General features: G+C 48.6%; 2 protein-coding genes across 3 annotated transcripts; one reads left to right on the forward strand and one right to left on the reverse strand.

The window, feature by feature from the left end:
- The first annotated feature begins 4,674 nt into the window (after positions 1-4,674).
- On the forward strand, positions 4,675-21,448 carry CDK2AP1 (cyclin dependent kinase 2 associated protein 1). 2 transcript variants are annotated; one of them, XM_064727061.1, is made up of 4 exons: positions 4,675-4,987; positions 16,349-16,455; positions 17,145-17,271; positions 20,578-21,448. In XM_064727061.1, exons 1-4 carry the CDS (start codon positions 4,780-4,782, stop codon positions 20,643-20,645), a joined length of 510 nt encoding a protein of 169 aa, XP_064583131.1. In that variant the 5' UTR covers positions 4,675-4,779; the 3' UTR covers positions 20,646-21,448. The 2 variants fall into 2 exon arrangements, with proteins under 2 accessions (XP_064583131.1, XP_064583130.1); XM_064727060.1 differs by lacking the exon at positions 4,675-4,987 and adding an exon at positions 7,302-7,417.
- MTRFR (mitochondrial translation release factor in rescue) lies at positions 21,388-24,710 on the reverse strand. The gene is made up of 4 exons (XM_064727062.1): positions 24,679-24,710; positions 23,514-23,824; positions 22,613-22,853; positions 21,388-21,701 (listed from the first exon to the last, which is right to left on the reverse strand). The coding sequence occupies exons 2-3, from the start codon at positions 23,787-23,789 to the stop codon at positions 22,641-22,643; spliced, it is 489 nt and encodes a 162-aa protein (XP_064583132.1). The 5' UTR covers positions 23,790-23,824; positions 24,679-24,710; the 3' UTR covers positions 21,388-21,701; positions 22,613-22,640.
- Between the last annotated feature and the right edge of the window lie 132 nt (positions 24,711-24,842).

Consider the following 24,842-nt stretch of genomic DNA (forward strand, 5'->3'; position numbering starts at 1 on the left):
TCCTCTCTCTGTACTTTTATTTGCCAAGGAAAATGAAGCAGTTCCATTTCTACTCGAACATTGGTTTTCATTGGAATCTGGGCTGGTTTTGATATTGCTGCCTGGTGCTTGTTTGCCTGGCAAACTGCAAAGAGGAAAACTTTCATTAGAGAGATTCCAGGCCTGTGCTTTTGTGGCTGCGGGCTTGGAAACTTCTCATTCCTCCTCCGTGCTCCTGCAGCCAGAGCAGGGGAGGGCAGCCTCTCTACTCACAATGTCTCAGAGGTAAACCCAGAGCACCACCAAAACCTCTTTATTTCCAACCTTTCCAGCCCCTTTTGACAGCTTTTCAGGTGCCGTTTGCTTTCCCCGCTGCCGGTGCAGCGGCCCGGAGGCAGAGCGTCCCCTCGGAGTGGGTCGTGCGGAGCAGCCGTGTGTGCCTGGCAGGGCCGCTCCGCTTGGCAGCCGCACAAAGGAGACTCCGGAGGGGCAGGAAAACGGGGCTGCGAGGGAAAGTCGCTCCGGATAACGCGGCATCTGGCCCGGGGAGGAACCATCTCCAAGCGGGGAGCAGGGCTGGGCCGGGGAGAAGTTTGTCAGGGAGGATTTAAGGGGGAAAGCCTGTCCGGAATAGGAATCCACCTGGAATAGGAATCCATCTGGAATTGTTGCAGGGATTTCCTGGGCCTGGCTCTGGCTGCTGCTGCTCTTTCCCCAGCAGACGAGCAACCCAGAGCTGCCAGGGGGATTTTGAGCTGCAAGAAGGCAACAGGGTGGAGCTGGGGAATGTGTATTTTCACTCAGGATTAGGTTGGTTTTGTGCATTTCGATGAGGATGGGGCAGTAAGCAGCAAATGTCAGCCAGGAAAGGCAGATCACCGAGGAAGGACGCCAAGGGCTGTCAGCTTTCCCTTGGGAACAAAAAAAGCACGAGGGAAACTTTGTAGCATCAGCAGGAAGCTGTTGGGGGGAACAGAGACAGGAATGGAAGGAGCTGCACCAAAGCGATAAGAAAGAGCAACATAGATGCCAAAAAGGCACAAAAAGCACAATTTTCCCTCTGTGCCAGGGTCCCAGGGATGTGCTGGGTGTTCTGGGGAAGGAAAGGTTCTGCACCAGGAGCTGCTGGCTCATTACAATCCCCGTGAGAAAGGTACTCAGCTCTGCAAAGCTTCTTTGAAAACGCTGTTTGTTAAAGCTGACACTTGCCTCTACCACTTGTGCTTTCCACAGAGGTTAAACCTTGCCTTCACCCAAGTCTTAAAAAGCACAATTTGCAGTCTAGGCCTACCAGAGGCTTTGGTGATGTTAGTTGTAGCACCAGAGCAGTTTGGAGACTCTAACATTAAATTGGTGCTGAGCAACTTGAAGGTGCATCTGTGGTTATTTTGTATAAGATGCTGGATCACCAGAAATGCAGGGATAAGCATTTGAATATAAACTCCCTCTAGGAAAAGGAACAAACTTCCCACTTCTTTCCCCTTGCTGCTACATGGGGCTCTCTGGTGGGTATGGGACAGTTACAATACCCCCAAGTCACTCAATTCATTAAGCCTGACAACAATTAATTACATTAAAATTAATGCGCAAATTTAATGTTTCACACACGTCAAAGACATGCCAGGAAAAAAGAGGGTCTTGCTGTGCCATCTTTAATTCTTCTCACTGTTGATGTAACCCAAGGTGATAGGGAACAAGGCGATTTGTGCTCCTCATTTGCAGGTCCCCATGGGTGTTACAGCACGGCTCTGTGCTGACTATTTCACTTTGTTTCCAGATAAAAGGGGACAAACGAGTTTGTTTCACAGCACGGCCCAAGGCCCGCGGCTCTGTGGCAGAGCACCTTCCAACATCCCACTTTGCATGTTGTATTCCTTACACCCTCGCCCAGGGCCATGGCACCGACCCCGGAGCTTTGGGAAGGGAAAACCTCCCTCAAATCAGTCACAGCTCTGGCTAAGCAGGGGCTGCAGGCAAACTCTGTGGAAATATTGGCTGCTCAGAATTCCCAGTGGTTTGGGAGGAGCAGAGGTGAGGAAGTCAAACCGGGAGAGGGAACGAGAAAATACCAAGAGAAGAAAGGGGAGGGGGACAGAGTGAGTGTTGCAGATATTACACAACTCAGAAGAGGCAGCTGTACCTGGAAAATGGAAAATTCATCATCAGTGCTTCTTGTGGTGACTGAAGAGACAGACACATCTTCCTGTCCATCCTCCCTTGCTGGAAAACAGCAGTTCACACCTTTATTTTTAAGTTACATCTTAGTGTGCAGAAGGCTTGCAAATGTCACCTGTGTGATAAAATGGCTCTGCTGCATTTCCTGCTCGGTGACTTGGCCACTTGGAGATGAAGAGCTGCTTTTGCTGGCAGTGAACACGGCCGAGCCATCAGGCTGCAGAGCAGGGACTGCAGCTTGTGCACACAGCCTGGGAGCCGCTGGAGCTGCCACACTCGGGCACACTTTGGGTGTGCAGAGCACAACTCCAGCCCGGCACATCACACAAGGTGAAACCGCAGGCAGCCCCTCTGAGGGAGCTCCACGCTGTGGTCACCCTGCTGAGCAGCCAGCCCAGGCCTGAGCACAATCGTGGTTTTGTTCTTGTGGCCACACCTGGCTCAGAACAACTGCACTGAGCCCTCAGAGCACATGGCAGATGGGAAGAATTTGCAGGTACTTCCTACCCTGCCGTGAGTGCCAAAAAACCGAGTAAAGTCATCTTAAATAGAGTCTGAGGCCAAGCAGTAAGTTTGTCCTTTAGCAGGATCTTGTGTCTCGTGCCACCACTGCTGCCTGTGCTCAGAACACTGCAGAGCAAACATCAGATACCAGATCTGACACTGCTGGGCTCCTGCTCACAGCACAAACAATGCTGCCCCACAAGCCTGAGCATCTCATCAAGCCTGGCCCCCACACCTTGCTCCAAAGCTCGCAGTGCTTTGTGCTGAAGGAAGAACAAACTTCACAGGGCTTTTTCCACATCCCTCTTGCAATATTGGATATTTTGAAGCTGTCTTTATAATACCCAGGCAAAAAACAGGGGATCTTGTCCTTCACAGTGTTGCTCTGAGCACAGTTTTGTGGAGTTGGTGCAAAGCTGTGAAAAGCACGGCAAGCTCGGAGTGCTCCCATTCCGCTCTCACTTGGTGTGACTGCAAACAACCACAGGATGGAAAATCCCAGAGTGGTGTGCAGGGCTTCGCTGCCCTTCCAGGATTCAACAGAAAGGCTGTTATTTACAAATCTGGAAGTGGAGCTTTGGGTTTGCAGAGTTCTCACTCACACGGTGAGGGTTTACCAGTGCAGCCTTTCAGGGCTCTAAGAAGAATTACACAGTTGTAATCACAAGCACCAGTGTGAAACTACTGTCCCTGAGCGTGTAATTCTGAGCCTGGGGCTCTCAGGACCCCTCTCTAACAGACCAGAGCATGGATCAGTTGTAAGGACAGTCAGTGTCAGTCTGGAATTCACCAGGATCACTGGAGTCAAGTATTTGGTGTGGAAATAAAATACAATGGTGTTTCATCTGGGACCAGTCAGAGTTTTCAGATGTTTCTTTCATGCAGTGCACAGGCAGCAGGGCATGAGCTGGGGGCTCAAAGGCTGTTCCTCTTTTCCCATTCTTCCTCAATTCTCCTTTATGCAGAGGAAATCATCTGATTGCTCCGTGTCTCTGTGATGGAGGTGTTACCTGCTTCCCTCTGCAGGCCCGGCCACTCTGGGCCTGGGTCAGTGCCCCTGACCAGGAGTGTGCCCCCATTCCAAGAAGCAGAATCAGGCTCTCCTGTTTGCTGGCGCTGCCATTAGGAGCAGTGTGAGGCCATGGATGGACATTAAGTAGCACATGCAGTAAAACTATCAGATCTCAGAGTGCCTGCTGGTAAAATGTACCTGGGGGTCTGATGTGGGGCGGGTCTCAGGCTGTGCACCTAATGAGAGATTGTCCAGATCCCAGGCAGCTTTGTTGGGATAAATCTGGAAAAATTTTCGAGTGTATTTCATATGAATTAACAGAAAGAGCAAACCTGAATATCTTGCAGTGAAAAGGATGAGTTCTGATGGCAGGCGCATGCTGGAAAGCTTCATCATTTAACCTGATTTAAAAAAAAAATTTGGTGGGGAAGTTTTACTGCTGCTTGCGAGCAGAAAATGTGCCAATTGTCAACGAGATCCATATTTTTTTTAGTCCCTCAGAAGCTGCAATCCACATTAACCTTCCACCTTCAAGCGGAGAGAACTAGTGGTTTAGAAAAAAAAATAAAAAAAGAAATAAAGGGCTTTTTTTTTTTTTTTCTTGGCGGCATCTAGGGGGGCGGGTGAGAGAAAAAAAAAATCTTTTATTTTATAATTATCAACAGGTATTTTCCATGAGATTGGCGGTGGGGGGGTGAACGCGGGGTGAACGCCCGGCCTGAGGTGAGGGGGAGGCGGGAAGGCGGCGGCGCGCGGGCCGCCCTGAGGGCCTCGGGGGCTGGCAGGGGCCGCCGCCCGCCCCGCCGCGGGCACGGCCCGGCCAGACCCGCAACTTGTGCCAAAACTTTCCGAAGTTAATTAAAACAGCCCCCCCCGCGCCACCGCCGGGCTCCGCGCCGCCGCCGCCGCCCGCCCGCCCCGCTGCCTGCCGGCGGTCCCTGAGGGGAGCTCCATTGTCTGTGAGGGGATGGCCGCGCACCCCCGCCGCGCCCCCGCCCGCCGCGCCCCCGCCCTCCGCGCCGCCGTGCGCGGGGCGCCGGGCGGCCGCGGCGGGTGGCTGCCGGCTCTCCCCCAAAGTTTTTGGATCCGCGTCTCCTCATGATGTATGGATGATATATTGCATTGTGGGTGTCAATATAACTGACGGCCATATTTGCCGGTGCTGCTACTGCTGTAAACAACCCAAAGTGTCTGGGAGACACGGAGACGCTTCGCTGAATTTCAGGACGCTTCTCCTCCTCCCGCTGGCCATGTCTCTGGGAATGTCTTACAAGCCCAACTTGAACGCCCACATCCCCGGGACTCCCCTCAACCCGGGTAAGTCCGCGGCGGCAACTGGGTGGCAAGTTTGGGAGGCGAGCGGCGGGTGCCGCACCGGCACCTGGGGGAAGCCCCGGACTCGAGTTTGTGCCCAGTCCGGTATGGCGGGGCAGCGGCTCCGCGCCGCCATTACCCGCGCCCGCCCGCCCGCCGGCCGGCGCCGCCAGCCCCGCTCCGCGCCGCCCCCGCGCCGGGCACCGCGCCCGCCCGGCCCCGCGCCGCCGCCGCCGCCGCCGCTCCGGGGCTCCGGCCGCCGGGTTTCCTCCATGCTCGGCTCCCCGGGGCGGCTGATTGATCTGGATCAGGAATATTCCGGCGGCGCCTCAGCGAGGACCGCTGCTGGCGGGACGCCGCAAGTGCGGCCGCTCGCCCCGCGCCTCGCCTCGCCTCACGCCTCCTCCGGCGGCGGGGCCGCCCCGGGCCGCGCTCCGCGGGCCGGAGGGGAGCCCCGGAGCCCGGAGCTCCGCCGAACGAGGCACCGCCGGCGCCTCGGGGCCACCCTCGGTCAGCGCTGCCCCGTCGGAGTCTCCGCCGCATCCCGAGCGGAGGAGCCGCTCCGCTCGCCGGAGACTTTTTGGGGATGGGGGGGCGCGCAGGGATTGCACTATTTCTTAAAAAACTCCTGCTTAAAAATCACTCCTCATCCATGGATTTGTGCAGGAGTCCTTCCAACTTTCCTCTTTAAAAAGTTTCCTTGACAGCGTTAACTTTTTGCCTTTATTTTTTTCCTTCTTTTTTAAAGTACTTTCCCCCGTTTTTCTCTCCCCGATTTCCGAGGGCATCAGCCGGCGGGTTTTTGCCGGTGCTGCGGTGCTGCCGTACATGGGGTCTCCGTGTGTGAGTCGGTGCAGCCTGAACAAAGCCGCAGCAGCAATTGCTTCGCTGTGGGATATTTGGAAGGGATCTCGCTAATCTGTGCTCGTCGGCTCCAATTAAACAGCACCAAAATGGAGAAGTTGGTTCTGACTTAAAAAAATTCGTATTCGTCTCCCATCCCCGCAGCCCAGGCTGCAGGACTGGCATCAGACAGCCACAAATCCGGCTGATTTTTTATTTTTTCCCTGAGAAAAAGTTTTGGAGTTGGGTTTAGGAGGGAGTGAAATGTGCCTGGGTGATTTTTACAGCACCGTTAGCGGTTGTGATCCTGGGAAGCTGAGGAGCGAAAGAGATCTCCGGGATGCATCCCTGCTCTAGCTACCGGGAGAGCAGCAATCATATTTTACTGCAAGGACTCGTCACCAGCTGGTGGATGAGCCGAGGTGGCGGTGCCACCGCGATCCTGCATGGGGCTGAGCTCGGTGGGGCTGCGAGGGTGCAAAGGCTCGGGGAGCCGGGCTCGTGTGTGGGGAGCACCGCGGGGCTCGAGTGCTGCTCTGCGGAAGGGTCAGGGAGCAGGGGATGTGCCGAGGGTTTGTGACAAAAAGCAGAAGTGTCACCGGAGGGAGGGAAAAAAAAATTAATAAAAAAGAAACAAAACAAAGCCCAGCAAAGGGAAACCGTTCTCCTGCCGGCTCCCACGAGAACCTGTGCCTTGCTCTCCGGAACAGCCGTAAAATTGCAGGGAAAACAAAGGTGGTATTTTGCGATGGTGGGTGAGGGGTGGGGATTAGGTCATGCAGTGGAGGGGATCCGAGTCTGGCTGCTCTGCGAGCAGGGACCGCAAAATCCCGGCTCAGACATGCCGCGCACAATGCGAGCCGAGCGGTGAAGTTTCTGTCTCCAGCCCTCTCGCTGCCGTGTCTGCGCTTCACAACGCTCCGGCTGCGATCAGGGCTTTGGATTCTTTCATGCAGTTTTATCTTCCCCTTCTCTCCCACCCTCCTTTTCCCCTTGTATCGGCAAGTTAGCAGCAGTTTGCTGTCATGCTGGAACTATTCTTGTCTAAGTTGTCCTCTCTTCTGAGTTCGGATCATCCTCAACACCCCCAGAATCTTTTCAATGAAAGAACGTCCTCCTCTGAATCCAAAATGGGCTCTCTCTTCCCTCCCTGTCTTCTGCCATTATCCTCACGCACCAGCTCTTCCTCTAGCTAGTGGTATTGCCAGCACCGTGGCCTAAGGCCAAGGGACTTAGACAAAGCAGTCCTTGCAGTTGCACATATCGCATTCAGAGTGATACGACTGCAAATGGCCCCCTCCTTTCTGGAGCTTAATTCTGATTTGGAGGAGATTGCTTCTCTATTGTGCCTAAATTAAATGCCCCCCAGCCAGGAGGATAAATCCTGGGTTTGCTTCCAAAACTGGGGTGAAGGACCCCCACCCCCCACCCCCCCACCGTCCTGCAGAGGAGAGGAAAACAGGAAATCTGTCCCTTTTGGCCTGAAATCAGCCCTGCAGAAACCTCTCTATATGAATGCTGAATATTTTGGTCTCGGCCGACGGAGGGCTCTGGGCAGCTGTGGATCTCACAGGGATTTTCCTCTGGGAGGTAATGCTGCTTCCCTGCAGTGCAGGGCTTCTGGTGCAGGAGTATTTGGGAAGGCAGTGTCGACTCAGCTCTTGGAGCCGCGTCCTTGCTGCAGAGCAAACTCCTCTCAAGTTGAGGCTCAGAGTAGCCACTCTGCAAAATTATTCCTAAACTGCACATCAGTTTAAGATGAAGCAGTTGTGGTTGGTGGGTGCCTGGGCTCTGTTCTTGCATGGGAGCATGCTTTGGGAATCCAGTCCTGGACTGAAGTCCAGAGGGAGAGGAGCTGGATGTGTGGGAGGAAATACGGGGAGGAAACCTCTGTGGGTTGTCGGCAGATCTGGGGATGACTGCGGGTGAGGAAAATGCAGCTGCTCCACAAGTGACTCAGGATGCTGGAAGCATCTGGGTGCTGACTCCTCTGCCTTACACCAGGCTGAGGGAAGGAGAATGTGTTGTCACAGCAGAATTCAGTGCCTGCTCCTCTTCCCTGCTGCCCAGGTCAGTGCTGACACTTGGCCCAGGGTGGCTGCAGTCAGGCTTGCGGTGTTTTATCCAAATTTTTTCTGAAGTTACCTTCCTGGAGGTCCTGTGCTCAGGGAATTGTGTTCCTGCATGGAGTACCCCAAGCTTTCAATTCCAAGCTGCCTGTGCTTGGGGAGCCCCATTATCTCCTGCCTGGGCTGTAAATGAGCTCTATTGGGGACCTGCAGTGGCTCTACCTGCCCAGCCTCACCTGACCCTGCAGTGTCCCAGGGGAGCCTCTGTTACCTTTTGTAACAACCATGTTTTGATTTGTTTGTCTTCTCTTGCTTATCCTACTGATTCCTGGGAAGTGCTGTTTCCTCCTCATCTGTCTTGTGTTTCATATTGTTTGACTATTTCTCTGTAAGGGACCAGCTGCTGAGCTGAGGTGAAGTAGAGCATCTCCATTGACTTAAGCTGAACTTGACACTTACACCAGCTGTGAATAGGTCTGTAGTTTGTTTTTCGCCATGTTTTCATGTGTTTTCTGGCTCAGTGGATATTCACCAGCATTCCTATTTTGTTTAGACTAAGCACAGGTCAGAGAAAATGTGTTTCAAGATACAGAAGCTAGCAGAGACAGCTTGGGATTTTCCTTTACTTTCATTCTCATTCCTGCAGAAATGTCAGGTTTTGAGACAAAGTCCCGTTCGTGTAAAAAGGTTAAAAGCTGTCATCTGTAGGGTCTGGAAACACCAATTGCAGCTGACAGTGACAAGGGAAAGAGCTGTGTCTTGGCTCCACATGAACAAGTCGTGGCCTTGTACAACAAGTGCTGCTGGAGCTGAGGACCAAAGGGGCTCCCAGTGCACCTGCCAAACCTTGCAGCAACCACAAGTTTCTTGTGAAAAGTGCAAATTCTCACTGGGAGGTGAAATGAAAAGCATTTCCCTGTCTGGGGCTGCAGCTGGCAGCTGGAGAGACCAGTTCCACTCAGTCCTGAGAAAGGATACCAGCACACGAGGCCGGCCCTTCTGTTCTCAGCACTGCACTGCAGACTTGCTGGAGCACATGGCTTGCTTGTCGCCCTTTACAGAGACAGCTTCTGTTTGATATTGTTGACCATATTGAGAGGTTGTTTTTGGAGTGGGAGTACTGGAAAGAATACTCTTTGTAGGCAGAACAGAGAGCAAAGTGTTTGTGCCTTAGCAGGGGGGATAATTTCTAGGAAATATGCTGCCCTCTCCAATCCAGACTGAAATCTGCTGGATCCCTGATCTCTTGAAATCCGTGTGAAGTTAAGTATGATGCAAAAAGAAGCTCTCTAAACATGTTTCAGAATTAGCAGTTTTCAAGCGGACTTGTTTGGGCATTTAGAAAACGGGCATTTTTGGCTTTGCCTCCCTGAGTGTTTTGTTGAGAGCAGTTTGCACAGTGTGGTTTTCAGTCAGCCAATCTCCACGGTCCCCACCCAGCACCTTGGTTTGCTGCAGACTGGTTTGGGTTCAGGCTAACTGGATTCCTGCTGGATAAAAGTGGCCCAGAAGCTCTGCTCCAGTTGTGCCACACGGATGCTCCATCCCTTGCAAGGGGAACACAGGGATCCAAACCAAGGATGGCACAGCTTTGAACCATGCCCTCCCAGTCTGGGGGATCAGACTCAAATCTAACCTTAAGTCATACCCCCTTAGGCCAACTACATGTGGTGTGCACATACCAAATGCTTTAATCTCTTGATCTGTTCCTTGTGGTGCCAAATAACTTGCTGGTGTAGGAATAGCTTAAGCAAGAAAAGAAGAATGGTGGGGAGTCGAGGGACTGGCTTTAGTTTTCCTGATAAAGAAAGAGACAGGAGGGCAGGAAGAGCAGACATAAACCATGACCGTTATCCACATGGAAAGATTAAATAGCACAAGAGTAGCAGAGGAAAGGCCCAGAGTGTGACAGATCAAAAGAGCAAGGCCTCTGGCTGTTAGGATAAAGAATGTCCTACTTCTTGAGAACATATTTATGTGTCTGCGCACTGCGTTTTTTTAAAAGGAAATAGTTTTATTCAAAGAAAGGTCTGTTCCTTCCACAAGGGCTGTTCAAGGGAGAAATAGTGGGTGAAAATATAATTTTTATAGCTAGTGCTATAAGGAATGGTTTGTGCAAATGAGAACAGGGTCCATTATTTTAAATTTAAAAAATTATGGGGAGGTTGGGGGGAGTGGGGGCTCTGTTTGAGCTCTGGGTTGGCAGCTGCTGTTAGAATTCAGTGTGTGGCTTGGCTGTGCATGGATCCACTTGTGTAGACATGCATGTGGTGTCCCATGGATGGCAAGGAGCTCTTGTTGAACTCAAACCAAAGAGTATAGAGGGCTAAGGAGTAAAATATTCCTGTAGCCAGCCAAAACACTGCAGCTGTGTTCAGCACTGCAGAAATAGCTGTGCTGGGTGAAGCTGTTACCTCTCCCCTGGTGCTCCAGGATGCCTCACGGTGAGTGTTGGCAAAGCAGCTTCAGGAGCATTTCTCATGAGTTTTCTTGCAAAGTTTAGGACAGAAGAATTTGTATCCTCTCAGTACCAGCCTCGTTGTCTGGTAGCCCTTATGGTCAGGACTCCATGAGGAGATCCTGCAGGGTGTGCCAGAGGCAGCGACCTCCAGCACTGGGCCCTGGAGTTGTGGTGACCACGAGCCACTGAAATGGCAGCAGCCCTGATGTTTCAAACAGCCTCAGCTTGAGGGTTTGTGAAACAGAGGGAGAACTGTTGAGATTCCACTGACTGCACCACGTACATGGATAAAGTCCAGGCTGCAGGCATCTCCTCTACATGCTCCTGTGTTTGTGTGTGGAAAATGTCTGTAAAATGTGGTTTTATAGGGCCTTACAAAGGACAGGGCAGAAGAGAAGCACACATGCAGGGGGATTGGGAAGCACACATCCATGGGATTGGGAAGCACACATCCATGGGGTTGGGAAGCACACATCCATGGTGGGAGCAACAGCATGGGGTTGGAAGCACACATGCAGGGGGATTGGGAAGCACAGATCCAGTGGGATTGGGAAGCACACATCCATGGGATTGGGAAGCACACATGCAGGGGGATTGGGAAGCACACATGCAGGGGGATTGGGAAGCACACATCCATGGGGTTGGGAAGCACACATCCATGGGATTGGGAAGCACACATGCAGTGGGATTGGGAAGCACACATCCATGGGACTGGGAAGCACACATGCAGTGGGGTTGGGAAGCACACATCCATGGGATTGGGAAGCACACATGCAGTGGGATTGGGAAGCACACATGCATGGGATTGGGAAGCACACATGCAGTGGGGTTGGGAAGCACACATCCATGGGGTTGGGAAGCACACATCCATGGGACTGGGAAGCACACATGCATGGGATTGGGAAGCACACATGCAGGGGGATTGGGAAGCACACATGCATGGGATTGGGAAGCACACATCCATGGGATTGGGAAGCACACATCCATGGGGTTGGGAAGCACACATCCATGGGATTGGGAAGCACACATGCAGTGGGGTTGGGAAGCACAGATCCAGTGGGATTGGCCCTTGGCTTCTCTAAGTCAGTCCTACACGAGTAACTCAGTGAGTTGTGTGGCTGTTCCTGGTTTTCCTTTGCTGCCTGTGGAACAGGGGTAGCAGAGCTGTGTGGATGCTTTGGCATCTGCCAGAGTGGATCAGGTGAGTGCACCCAAGTGTTCCTGCTGCTTCTTTCAGGGTGCTCAGCAAGCTGCCTTCCCTGTTATTTTTCCAGCAAGCAGCAGCAGTAGAATTAAGAATTAAAACTTGAAGCAGCAAATTGGTCATCATTGCTCAGGCTTGGAGCTGAAGGGATCCCTACAAACCTGTCAGGAATTAATGAGAAGGTTCCTGGTCAGCAGGAGTTTAGGCAAACAAAGATTGATTTGAGATCCTTTGTCTCTCAGGGTGTTAATTTGGGCTGAGAGAGACTGCTGGAAGGAAGAGATTTTGATACTAAAATCTCGTTTCTGTTTGCTGTACCCCCCATAATTAATAAAGATTAATATCAATTAACAAGAAAATCACTATATTTTTGTGGGGAAAAATGCTTGTGGCAGTCTTCTGCTGGAATACAGAAATAAAAGACATTGTTTGCTCTAGAATAAGTGGGGATCTACAAGGTTTTGTGTACATTTAATTGGGAAAGTGAGGGGAGGAAAGTGTGTGTATTAATTTAGGTTTTAAACAGCAGCAAGCACTAAGACAGTTTGGGATGTGATACAGGGTGCCACTGAAATTCAGCACCAAGCACACTCCCTTTCCATTCTGTCAGTTCTTAACTGTCTCCATTGTCATTTTAACGTTGGAGAGAGCAAGCCTCAATTTAGATCCCCCCTCCTTTTTCTCTCTAGTGAATACCTAATCATCACACCGATTTTTGACTGGGTATTGACTGTGAGACTTCCTGGCCTAATTTCTAACTATAATAGCAATATCTGGTGGGTTTTTTTTATTTTTTTAAATCCGAGATACACAGACTGCTCAGACATGCAGATGAATTTTGGGTTAATTGAGTAATAGTCATGCAAGACCCAGGGCTTCTCCCTGAGATTAACATACAGAGTGATAGGTCAAAAAGCTTGTTGCCCTGTGAGATACTAATACCCCCCACCCCCCCAATTAATTTCATTTTCATGATCGCATCATTTAAAATTGAGGTGAAACCAAGGATTTTTCCTTTTTTCCCCCCCTCCAGCCGAGTTTGACTGGCACAACTTCTGCCATGGCTGCATGGAGGCTGGTACCGCGGCCAAGCCAAATCCTTTCCTTTGTTCTCCGGGCCTGCTGCTGCTGCTGATAAAGTGGTCGGCGCATGGCATTATGTCTTATTACATTTTTGATGCAGACTGCAAAGAAACGGGTAAACTCACCATGGTTACCAGGCTCTGTCACTTGGCAGGGCCCGGCGCTCTCAGATGGCCTCTAGTGTCTGCAGCGCGCTCTGCAGCGCCCCGGCCGCGCCGCTGCTGTGTGCGTCCCTGCTCTGAGCATCCCTGTGTGCGTCCCTGCTCTGAGCATCCCTGTGTGTGCGTCCCTGCTCTGAGCATCCCTGTGTGTGCATCCCTGTGTGCATCCTCTGTGTGCATCCCTGTATGTGTGCATCCCTGTGTCATCCCTGTGTGCGTCCCTGTGTGCTCCCTGTGTGCATCCTGTGTGATCCCTGTGTGCTCTCCTGTGTGCATCCCTGTGTGCATCCCTGTGTGCATCCCTGCTGTGTGCATCCCTGTGTGTGCATCCCTGTGTGTGCATCCCTGTGTGCATCCCTGTGTGTGCATCCCTGTGTGCATCCCTGTGTGTGCATCCCTGTGTGCGTCCCTGTGTGCATCCCTGTGTGTGCATCCCTCCTGTGTGCATCCCTGCTCTGAGCATCCCTGTGTGTGTATCCCTGTGTGCATCCCTGTGTGCATCCCTGTGTGCATCCCTGTGTGTGCATCCCTGTGTGCATCCCTCGTGTGCATCCCTGTGTGTGCATCCCTGGTCCTGGTGTGCATCCCTGTGTGCATCCCTGTGTGCATCCCTGTTGTGCATCCCTTGCTCCGTTGCACCCTGTGTGTGCATCCCTGTGTGTGCATCCCTGTGTGTGCATCCCTGTGTGTGCATCCCTGTGTGTGCATCCCTGTGTGTGCATCCCTGTGTGCATCCCTGTGTGCATCCCTGTGTGCATCCCTGTGTGTGCATCCCTGTGTGCATCCCTGTGTGTGCATCCCTGTGTGCATCCCTGTGTGCATCCCTGTGTGCATCCCTGTGTGCATCCCTGTGTGTGCATCCCTGTGTGAATCTCTGTGTTGCATCCTGGGCATCCTGTGTGCATCTGCTCTGTGCATCCTGGAGTGCATCCTGTGTGCACCCCTGTTGCATCCTGTGTGTGCATCCCTGTCATCCTGTGTGTGCATCCCTGTGGCATCTGGTGCATCTGTGTGGTCCTGTGTCATCCTGAACCGTTGGTCCTGGCGCGTTGCATCCTTGTGCCTGTGGCCCCTGTGCACTGTGTGCATCTTGTGATCCGTGTGCATCCGAGCACCTGTGTGCCTGGTGTGCCCTCCCGTGCACCTCCTTGCCCTTTGTCTAGTTCACCCACACATGATCAGCCCGTGTGTTCACCGGAAATTTTCTCAGCAACTCGTTTTGTTGAGGTTTGGTGTCTACTGGGTTCCCCCGGTTATCTCCTGCAGAGCAAGTGTGTGTCACTGCTAAAATGGACAGAATGTGAAACAATCTCTGAATTGTGTGTGCTGTGATAGCACAGAATGTGCTGAGATGGAAGGGACCCATCAGCCAGGACACCCTGAGACTCACAGCATGTGCCTGAGAGCATTTTCCAAATGTTTCCCAAACCAGGCTTAGTGCTGTGACCCCTGTTCCAATGCCCACCATCTCCTGATATATATCTTTAACCAATTTGTTTTTATTGACCCATATGGGATCAGTAAGTTGCTCTGAGTTTTTCATGGGCTGCAGCTCAGTTTTGCTCGGTGTTCTTGAGCCTGGCCCTGGGAGTCCCTGCCTTGTCCACATCCAGTTTGGAGCTCCCAGCTCCTGGATGTGACTGCTTGCAACAACAGTTCAGAGACAAGTCTTTGCAGGATGGCTCTTTTGTTTTATTGTACGTGAGGAAAAATCACTTAAGCCTTTCTCTGCTTAATTGAGGTAATTAAACCTTCTTACCTTGCAGCACAAGGGGCTCATTAATGTTTTTGAAGCATTTTGAAGTCCTTGGAAAAGAGATGCGGTTTGCTGTTGTGTCATGTTTGGTAATTGTTGAAATTCAGTCATCTGGACTTGAAGTACTGAGTTTCACATGGAGAGATCTTACACTTGTGCATGTATTTTGAGGTGATAATGTGAAGAACTAATTGAGAGAGTGGCTGACAACTGTGCTGTTCCTACAGTGCCCTACTCTATGGCTGTGTTGTTTTTTGGGGGGTTTACTATGCTTAAGCAAAATTAGCTCCATGTGAACCCTCAGTGATGAAACTGCAGGTTGTAATGACATAGAATTTAGCAGCTTTGTTAAAGACAAAGAGAAACTTTGTGACCTAGTGACCAGCCCAGTTTGCCTTTTTGGGATTTCACATCTTGTTAACTAGTAAAAATTAAGACCATGCTCTCTTCTTGTAATGAGTGATATCCTGTGATAACTCTGAACTGGAAAGAGATTTCCCATCTGAGGACAAGAGTCTGTTCCACTATGTTCAGCAGAGCTTTTTACAGAGTAACTGCTGGCCCTTTCTTTTTGTAGAGAGGGGAAAATAGGAATGAAGTAATTTGCAACTTTAAAACAAAGCCAGAGATTTACATAGTTCTGAGCCCCAGTGACTTTTAGCATCAGTTTAATTTAGATTTAAATGAAGGCTGGTAAATGAGATCTGTTCCTCATCTGAAAGACAGTTGGGAATTTTCAGCAAAGGAGTTTGTAGGGGGGAGATATTTGCAGACAGCAGGCAGTCTGTGTCTGTGCCCACAGGCAAAGGCAGCAGCATCCATGGCTGCAAGGGCACTTGGGCTGCAAGAGTGAAGAAGTTCAGTGCTGTGCTGCTCCCTTGATCCCAAGTGCAAAACCAGCTGGTTTTTAGCACACTTGTGAAGTGGGCAGTATAATTAAACCCCTTAAAAAAAAATCAAACTGTTGTTTCTCAAACTTAAATTCTTATCATTGCAGGACAAGGGGGAGAAAGTGTTGTGATTGCTCATTTCTGGAGCAGTTTGTCAGTGATGACATTAGAGTCTGTTTCTGCAGCTCCTAACTGACTCAAAACTCATTAGATGTGAATATAATCTTTTATAACTTTAGAAAAAGTAACCATAACACAAAGTGATGTTATTTTCCCTTTGATCTACTTATACAGCACAATTTGACTGGCTAAAAATGTTTGATATCACACAAAGAGGAATAATGGTAGCACTCCTCGCCTCCCATGTCACACAATGAGCAGCAGATCTGATGTACCACAACTGACTGTTCCCCAGGAATAGTTTTGGCATTGGCTGAAAATAGTACTGAGGGTAACTTGCTTTGACCATGTGATGACACTTTGAGTTGCAAAATTACTTTCAGATAACTTGCACTGAAAAAGTAAAAATAGCCTGGCACATTAGACTCATCTGTGTGGAATGTATATATGCAAAAATAGGGCTCCTTAATACTTGCAGTTTGTCTAGGCAGAACAACCTGTCATGCTGCACTCTGCTTCACTTTTAGGCAAACAATTTGCACTGATAATGCTGCAGGCTGTGCTGTTTCCAAGTGTTCATCAAACATGAGAGAAGCATTAATTCAGCCATTCTCTTCCTAGCAGTGCCACTCAGAAATGTCATTAGTGATCTCAGGCAAAGGCGAGAGGTCACAGCTTTAGGAAGAAGTGATTAAAATGTGTCCCAGTGTTGCAGACTAATTAATCTTTAGGTAATAACAGGTTTTTGGGGTTTTTTTCTCTCTTTTCTCTCTGCAGCTGGGGGTGTTCACTCTCCCTCCACAAGCATGGCAACATCAGCACAGTACAGACAGCTCATCAACGACTACGGCCCCCCATCCCTAGGCTACACACAAGGGATGCAGGTACAGCTCTGCTGCTTTTCCTTTCATCAGATCTCTGACCCTGCCTTTGCACGGTGGCAGGGATTGTGGCCTGTAATCTGAGGTGCTCCTCCCTCCCTGCAAGGCCTGAAATCAAACCCAAATGGCAGACTGCTTCCTTGCACATGTCTGGGGATCAAATTAGGCTAAGCTGAGTGCTGAGTGAGGTTGGTTCCTAATTAACTGCTAGTCCTGTCCTGTCTGAGTCAGAGGAATGTCTTGAATTATGTTCTGTAAGGGCACTTATGTGTTTTAAAGTTATTTGTTAAAAGCTCAATATTTCTGTTCAGTTTTATCTTCTCAATCTCCCCACCTGGTGAATTTCTCCACAAAATACACCCTGAAACACTGAAAAACCAGAAACAGGGTTAGGTAAGCAGTTCCAGGTTTGCTGGTTTTGCAGGACTGTTTTAACTTTGCTTCACCCAAAGTCCAAGGCTTGCAGCTGCATCCTCACAGTTGATCCCAGTTTTTGAAGGGCACACAGAATTGTGTCCAACTGTAGCAGCAATTAAAAAAAATAATGTTTATTTAAGAATCCTGAAATTTTGTTCTTTTAAAAAGTGATTTACAGGGCAATTTCTCGTCTTCCATAAACTTCCACTTGCTGTTTCTTGCAATTGTTTTGTTTTTACAGTATTTGACTGAGATTAATCTACTTTCAACTGCAGGGCACCAGCAGCAGTCAAGTACCACAGAGCAAATATGCAGAACTTCTAGCTATCATAGAAGAATTAGGAAAAGAGATTAGACCTACGTATGCTGGGAGTAAAAGTGCCATGGAGAGGCTAAAAAGAGGTAACTTTTGGACTTCTTTTAAAAAATAATAATTTTCTATCCACTTGTGCACTGACTGCTTGTATACAGCTTAATGACAACTGTTTCCTTTGAAGAGAGACAACTTGAGCTCCTGCTGAAAGTGGGAGTATTAGCCAGCAACTGAAACCTTGGGATGCTCTGTCTGAGCAGAATTTGATAGATAAACAGTGACAAAAAGTGTCTTATGCATACAGGGAGTTTCAGTTAACAATAATTCAAAATCAAATTCAAATCATTTGTATCGTAGAACGTTTTATGGATACATTCTTTCAGGCTCCTGTGATTTTCTTGTCCTTTCAATTCCCTTTTCTCCCCACTCCCCAAAATCCACAGCCAAGCCCTGTTTGCATCTCATACACATCTCCCATCTGCTTGGCCCAGGAATCTTCACTGAAGTGCATTTTCCTAAAGAAATACAGCACTGTGGTGGTTCTCACTGAGGCTGGAGGAGAAAAAAGCTACAAAAAAACCCCCAAAAAGGTGTTAGGGGAGGCTGTTCAGGCTGAGATGTCAAACATGAGCAGAGCTCTGTGCAGAGGAGAGTGGGGCTGCTTAGGCTCTGTCACCTCCTGTCAAGTGCATGTCATTAAAAGTCCACTAGAAAGGGACAGAGCAGCTTTTAGGGCTGGCTGATGAGTGTCTCCAGCTTTGCTTTGTCAGCTAAAAGGGGTAATAAAGCCCTTTCCTTGGAGTGTAAAAGAAACCCCTGCATGTCCCAGCGCTGACATCAGCCTGGCATTGTCCTCTGCAGGGACAGTTCTGAAGGAGCAGACGTGGGACATTCCTCTGCTCCAGCTCCTGAAATGACCCTGAAGGGCACAGACAGCAGTTGTACTGGCAGTTCTCTCCTTCTCTAGCATGACAGGCTCACTTTTCCTCCCTTCCTGTGGTCCTTGTGATGAGATTGGCTCATGCATTCAATGGGAATGTTATTGTAACAGACTAAGTTCAGCACCTTGCAAATCCCCCTTACACTTACCCCGGACTACAAAGCTTTATTTAAGGCTCAGCCATTATGGAAGAGCAATATATCTGCCATGACATGCAATAAAATGACTAGTAGCTGTTCTGGGAAAGGATGCAATAAAGTCTGCTGATGAGTGGTAAGTGGAATCTGGCCCAGCTAAAATCAATGTTGCTGGAGTCTTTCTTTATTGCATTGCCTGAGTCAGTATTAATAGATCATGAATGGCAACAGGCTAATGGGGACAGCTTGAGAGAGGCTGAGAGAGATGCAGATGTGCTCTGGGCTGGATGGTTTAGTTCAGTGAGGAAAAAGTTGCTTTGCTGCCTCCTGCAACAAGGTAGGTTTAAGATTCAGTGCTGCCACTGTGACTCGCCAGTGTTTTGTTGCACAAAATCCTGAATAAATACTTTTTGCTGCCACCTTTTGGCCACAAAGGTACCTCTCTTTCCATTTTGGGAGCCTGCTGGCTGAAGGAGCATGTGCAAGTGTGAGAGCAGAATGATTGAGGGTAACATGTGACTGCTGCCTCCGTGGCCATGGAGTTATCCCTGAATAAAGTCCCTGTCCCCAGCTCTGCCTGCTCTGAGCACTACTGACCTCCAAAACTGGCCCCATTCCCAGTGTTCTACATTATTCAGAGTAGTTCTGCTGCATGAACTGGGCATGCTGCCACCAGATCCAGGTCTAACACACTGCTCTGAGTTCATGTTTCTGCATCCCACAGCTGCAGCTTTCCCCCTCTGGGCAGCTGAACCCTGTGCCAAGCCTTGCACTCCCCAGGTCAGCAGGCAGCTGCTGTCATCTGGGCTAGGAGCCTTCTAGAAACAGAAACCTTTATCTCTAGAGATCAACCCCCTTCTGTTGCCTTACTGCCCTTCCTCTGCCTGGTTAAGGAGCGTGATGAGCAGAGAAATCACCTTCTGTCTTGCCTGGTCAGCAAAATAAAAACCTTTGTTGTAGGGAAATCTGTCCACCTCTCATTTTCACACCTCTCTCAAGCTCTGTTCTTCCAGCAGCTCTGTGAGCATCAATCCACATTTAGTTCCAGGATTATGAACCAGAGTCCAGACTGCTGGAACTCAAGGCAACAGGACTTGTAGAGGAAAATTCCACATTACGTCCATCAGATGAGAGCAGCATGTGATGATTTACACTGGGAGCTGAGCCAGTGTTAGGGGGTAACTTTGTGCACACACCATAAAAAAAAATCTCTTATTTTTACATGGGAGACACAACTTGTCTTTAACAGTACTATGATGGCTTGGATTTTGATGCATCCTCCCAGAGAACTATCCCAAGGCATTAAGAGCTTGCTAAAATGACTCCCCAAGTAACTTTGTAATTTGTTTCACTTCACTGGCAAAATAACTCACTGGTAGGTAAGATTTTTTTTCCCCCTTAAATCTTTGATTTTAAGGAGGCCCACGCTGCACATTGAGATCTACCTGCCACTGCAGACTTACAAATCTGACTGTGTTCTGATCCCTGGTTTAGTCCCTTCCCAGTTTACAATGCAAGTTTGGGAAGGCAGATTTGTTCAGTGGCACTTTGGGGAGCCAGGGCTGTCCCCTCTGCTGGGGCCTGCTGTGGTAGCCTTGGCAGCTGGGCACAGAAACACATCTGTCCAGTTTTCGGCTGTTTGGAGGGCCTGGAAAGGCCCGGGGTGGCCTTGGGGCAGCCCGCGTTTCAAAGGAACAGAAGAGGCTTCAGTTCTTTTCTCGGTCTCGGTGTTTATTAATTGTTTATCTAAAAGATTTTCTCTCGGCCCGACAGAGCTCTGCTCAGCAGCCAGCCATGAGCACACTCCCTGCCCTCCGGGCGGTCACCTATCTTTATACCCAAAGTTACGTGTACAATATTTATCATTTTTCCCCAATACCTTTCACCCTTATTGCCCAGTGCACTTTAGTAATGACCAATCCCAAAGTGCCACCATCACCACAGAAAATGGAGGAGAGAAGAAGAAGAAGAGAAGGACAGGACACGCCCCAATTCCTCCATCTTACTTCTCTAAACCCCCCTGTACAGAAATCCTAAACCCTGTGTTTCACTCTCTAATTAACCAATCCCTTCACCATTCACCCCGGTGAAACCCTCCTGTCCTCATACAGGTGTCGTCTCCTGTGTAGGATCAAAGTCCAGCCACCAGACACTTCTGGAACATTCCAGGACTCCCGAGCCCCCCAAGGGTGCTCTCAGTGACACCTCAGTCCTGAGGTGCTGAGATCCCACACACATCAACCTTTCTGTGCACTGCCTGAGTGGGGGGATTTAAACCACTTTGGATGGGATGATTTCAACCAGCAACTCTCTTGCAGGCATTATCCACGCCAGAGGATTGGTGCGGGAGTGCCTGGCCGAGACGGAGCGGAACGCCAGGTCCTAGCCCAGCTGCAGGGCCAGGCTCTCCTTCTCCCCGGGAAGAAAAAGTAACACTTCTTCTTTTTGACTCTGGAAACATTCACACAAACTCCTTTATTTTGAATGTTTTACCGTTCTTGTTTTGCCCTTGCAAAAATGTACAGTTAAAGAATGGGGAAAAAAAACAAACCCCAAGGATTTTTCACCTTACTGAGGGTTTGCATTTTCTAAAGACATTAAAACTCCCTAAAATGTTTCTAAAACATGGAAACTGAAGTGCATGCAGAGGAATGCTCTTTCTCTCCCAGGCTATATTTCAGTTCTCTTCTTATCCAGCCACAGCCTCATTCTGTTTTTTGTTTTTCCTTTGACTATGTTCACTTATCCCCAAAACGTCAATCTTTCAAAGTTTGACATAAACTCTAAGGATTTTTTTAAATAAATGCAGAATAGCATGCTGTACCTAGTAGTCTGCTAAGTCACAATTTGTCATACAGCATAGACCCTGCTTAGAAATAACCTTCCCCTTCTCTTATTTTTCCTTTTTTTGTTCATTTTGCATAAACATTTGCATGACTGTTAGTGCTTTGAAGTCCACTTAAAGTGCATGAGCTATATGGAAAATAGGGAAACCTATTAAATAATAACAAGGTCCTGGAAAGCTAATTTCTACATTAAGGCTGGAGATTTCAGTTTAAAGTTTGCAAAAAAAAAAAAAAAAAAAAAGAAAAGAAAAATGAACATTCTGGATAAATTACTAAAACTGTTATTTGCATCTTTGTATGTATTTATTACTTGACGTAATAAAGCTTATTTTCATTAACAGTTTGTATTAAAACTATGTACAGTCACTTTAATCAGATTCATACTCCAGGAGCAAGGGCTGCCAACAGATGAAAATTTAACCTTCATGCAGGAGTTTAGGAAAGGACAAGGAAGGGACCTGCAGATTGCTGGAGCATCCATCCATGGCACAGGGCACAGCTGTCTCTGGGACAAGGAGGTGAAGTTCCTTCAAAATCCACACTCTGGCTTTGGGGCTTTGTTGAAGGCCAAAAGGTGGTGGCAGCTGGTGAGGGTGCTGTCCAAAAATGAAAGATAAGTTCTGGTTAAGCTGCTGGAATTGTTAACAGGATAAAACCAGGAAAAATGCACTTCAGAGGAATGGTGACAAAGGAAACACAGCTGCATTTGTTCCTATAAAATGGGAAACTGTCAAAATGAGTGAAGGCACCAACACGGCCAAGCTGAACTGCAGCACAGCATAAACATAACAAACAACTCTAATTAATTAATTCCCAGCTTGGATGGACTGGACTCTGCTGCCTTGGGAGGCAGCTTCCAACAGAGGTCATTTTTTATCTGTAATGACTCAGTTTTACCCTGAACTGGAGGGCCATGAGTGACCATCCCTGACCTGCACAGGCCCTCCCTGTGCCCCAGTGCTCAGCACCACTCCAGGTAAGCTCTGGAAAGCTGCTGGGTGAATTTTACCCAGAGCTGAGCAGGACAGGGCTTGTTCAGCTCTGAAGCAGTGACTGGTGTCTCTTCCAGCAGCTCAGTTCAACCAGCACCCAAACCTGGTCCCATTTGTGAGGGATTTATGTCTGAAGGCACTGCCTGGGTAAGGGTGGGAAGTGAGAACCTTTCAGTGCTGTTCTCGTGTGCTGGAGCTCCCAGGAAGCAGCCCAAGGTGTCATCTGCACAGGAGGAAATCTATTGATTTCTTTTGGTCTGTGCTAACAATGGTGGAAAGCTTATGGCTCCTCTTTAACAAGGATTCCTTTATCTGCTGGACCTGGCAGAAAAAGTGATTGCTGGATGTGATTAATGAGATGATGGCAGGGAGAAGCAGGAGTACATGAGTGCTTTTATCTGCTCAGCTTTGCAGGAACAGCAGGTCAGCACTGGGGTTTCAGCTGTGCTTATGAAGCCCTGCATCATTTGTTAGCTGGAAAAGTGTTTGGGTCTAATGACAAACAATTCTCTTACCCTGCCAGGGCAAGGCAATATTTCACATTTATTCCTTATCCAATTGTTGCATCTCTTTAAAAAGCTTTTTCCTTTCTAGGTTTTCCTTTGCTCTTCTTTTTTTCTCCTGCTTTTGCTTTTCTGATGTTTTCTTCTCTTTAAAAACATCACTGTCTTCTCCTTTGTAGAAAAGGTCAACTTTTTCCTGCAGGATTTCTCTGGCAATCTTTCTGTTCTTCTCCACTGACCTTGTCTGATGACACTGAAGAAATACAAAGAACATTTTTACTGAAACTTTTACCTGTTTATTCTTCAGCTTTCCCTTTCAGTCTATCCATTCCTACCATTAAAGAAAATCCCCTCCTCCCCAAGCCAAGAGCATCCTCCCACCAGTAACAGCTGCAACTTTTAAATCCAGATGATATATTTTAATAATTATTTGCTACTGTAACTCATCAGACTGGCTTTTGCATTAATCTTTAATGCTTCCCATCTTACCCAGGAAAGCTGCTTGAGTTGAACTTAACTGTGTCTTCCCCTTGTGACAGGAAGCAAAGATTAATTTCAAGGTATTTATCCACAAGAAGTAGGTAAGAGAAATGCTTAAAAGGGATCTGCAGAGTGCTAAGGAAGAGATTCTAACTCACATGAGGGACAGGAACGTGACAGCTACAATGAAGATTAATTTAATTGGAAACTACAAAACTGTAACTGGGTGGCAAAGCCAGGAAAAGGAGCTCTGACCTCAGGGTTATTGATCTGCTGACAGCCAAGATTGCTTCTTGCTGAGACCCTTTACAATATAAATATATATATATAAATATTAACTTCATGCCACCTGCACTGTGATTATGCTTCATTCTGAAAGGAGACTTGGAAGTCCTGATGCAGTTTGTGACTCAATAAAACAAAACCCAATTACCTTCACCACAATCCCAGATGGAATATGCTTCAGGACAACACAGTTGTTTGTCTTGTTTGTGGCCTGACCTCCTGGGCCATCCCCTCTTACAAACTGTTCTTCTAATTCTGCCTCACTCAGTTCAAGGAGATTCAGAGAGTTCCTTTTCCTTGCTGCCTGAAGCAAGGGCAGGCTGGGCAGGGAGAGCTGCTGCTTCCTCAGAACCCACCCTGCCCATGGTGGTGCTTGCACCGCTCTCAGTGAGAATGCAAAGTGAAATAAACCTGGAACATTCATACAGAAACCAGGACAAGGCTTCTCTGCAACCAAACCTGGAATGGAATAGGAAAGAACAGTTTACCAAGAGAATTCTTGTTTAAGATGAGCTATTTTAGCTGCACATATTGAGCAGTATTTTAATGTTCAGATTCATTTTCAAGGTTATCTGAACTGGTTTCATTTGCCTGGAAATATTTATCATGCTGAACAGAATTTTGGTTCTCAATGTAATTATGTTTCTTAAAGTATTTTGAAAGGGATCTGAAAAACAGTAAAAAGAATACTCCTGCCAACATTTGGGAAATAGTAAACATGTAAAAAGAAAAAACCAAAACAACAGAGGAAAAAGATTATTTCAGTCCTGCAGTCTGACCTGTACAGTCTCACTGCGAACCTGATTATTCCCAGGCCAAGGAATTCACAATATTATTACCAAAGGCACAAAGGGATGCCTGAAGTGTGCATTTCCCTCATGGATAATGAGGAATGTCAGCTCCTACTCCTGACAAGTGTCAGTCTCCAGTATTAGGTAAGCAATTCAAACCGTACATGCTGTTATGCTTGAAATACTTTATTTGACTCAGAAGAAAATATTTCAGTGTGTGAAAAAGTGCCGCTTGGCAATAAACAGAAAATTTGAACATAACTCTCGAAATAAAAAAATAATTAAAAGAAAACTTTTATTGGCAGCCGCTACAGAAGTTAGTGACATTTTAAAATGAAGAATACATGCACAAAAACCAGCAGCGCTTCTGGCTAGTTCTGAACGAGCCTTTATTTAAAGGGTTTCATCACCTCTACCCACTTACAGAGCCCTTTTTGAAACCAGGGCTGAAATTTATATGGTTAAAAACCCCACGGGCCGGAACCAGGCCCGACCCCTCAGCCCCGCTCGGCCCCCGCTCACCTCCGGCGGCCCTCCCGCACCGCGCATGCGCACGCCGTGGGGAGGGCGGTGCTGCCGGAATGATTGGCACGCGGAGCGGCCAATCGCCGCGCGAGATGGGCGGGGATTGTGCTCGCCCTCCAATCGGTTCTCTCGGGGAACGGCGCCGCGGCGCGCGCCGCTCC

Source organism: Zonotrichia leucophrys, chromosome 15 (genome assembly GCF_028769735.1).
Source record: "Zonotrichia leucophrys gambelii isolate GWCS_2022_RI chromosome 15, RI_Zleu_2.0, whole genome shotgun sequence".
Taxonomy (NCBI): Eukaryota; Metazoa; Chordata; class Aves; order Passeriformes; family Passerellidae; genus Zonotrichia; species Zonotrichia leucophrys.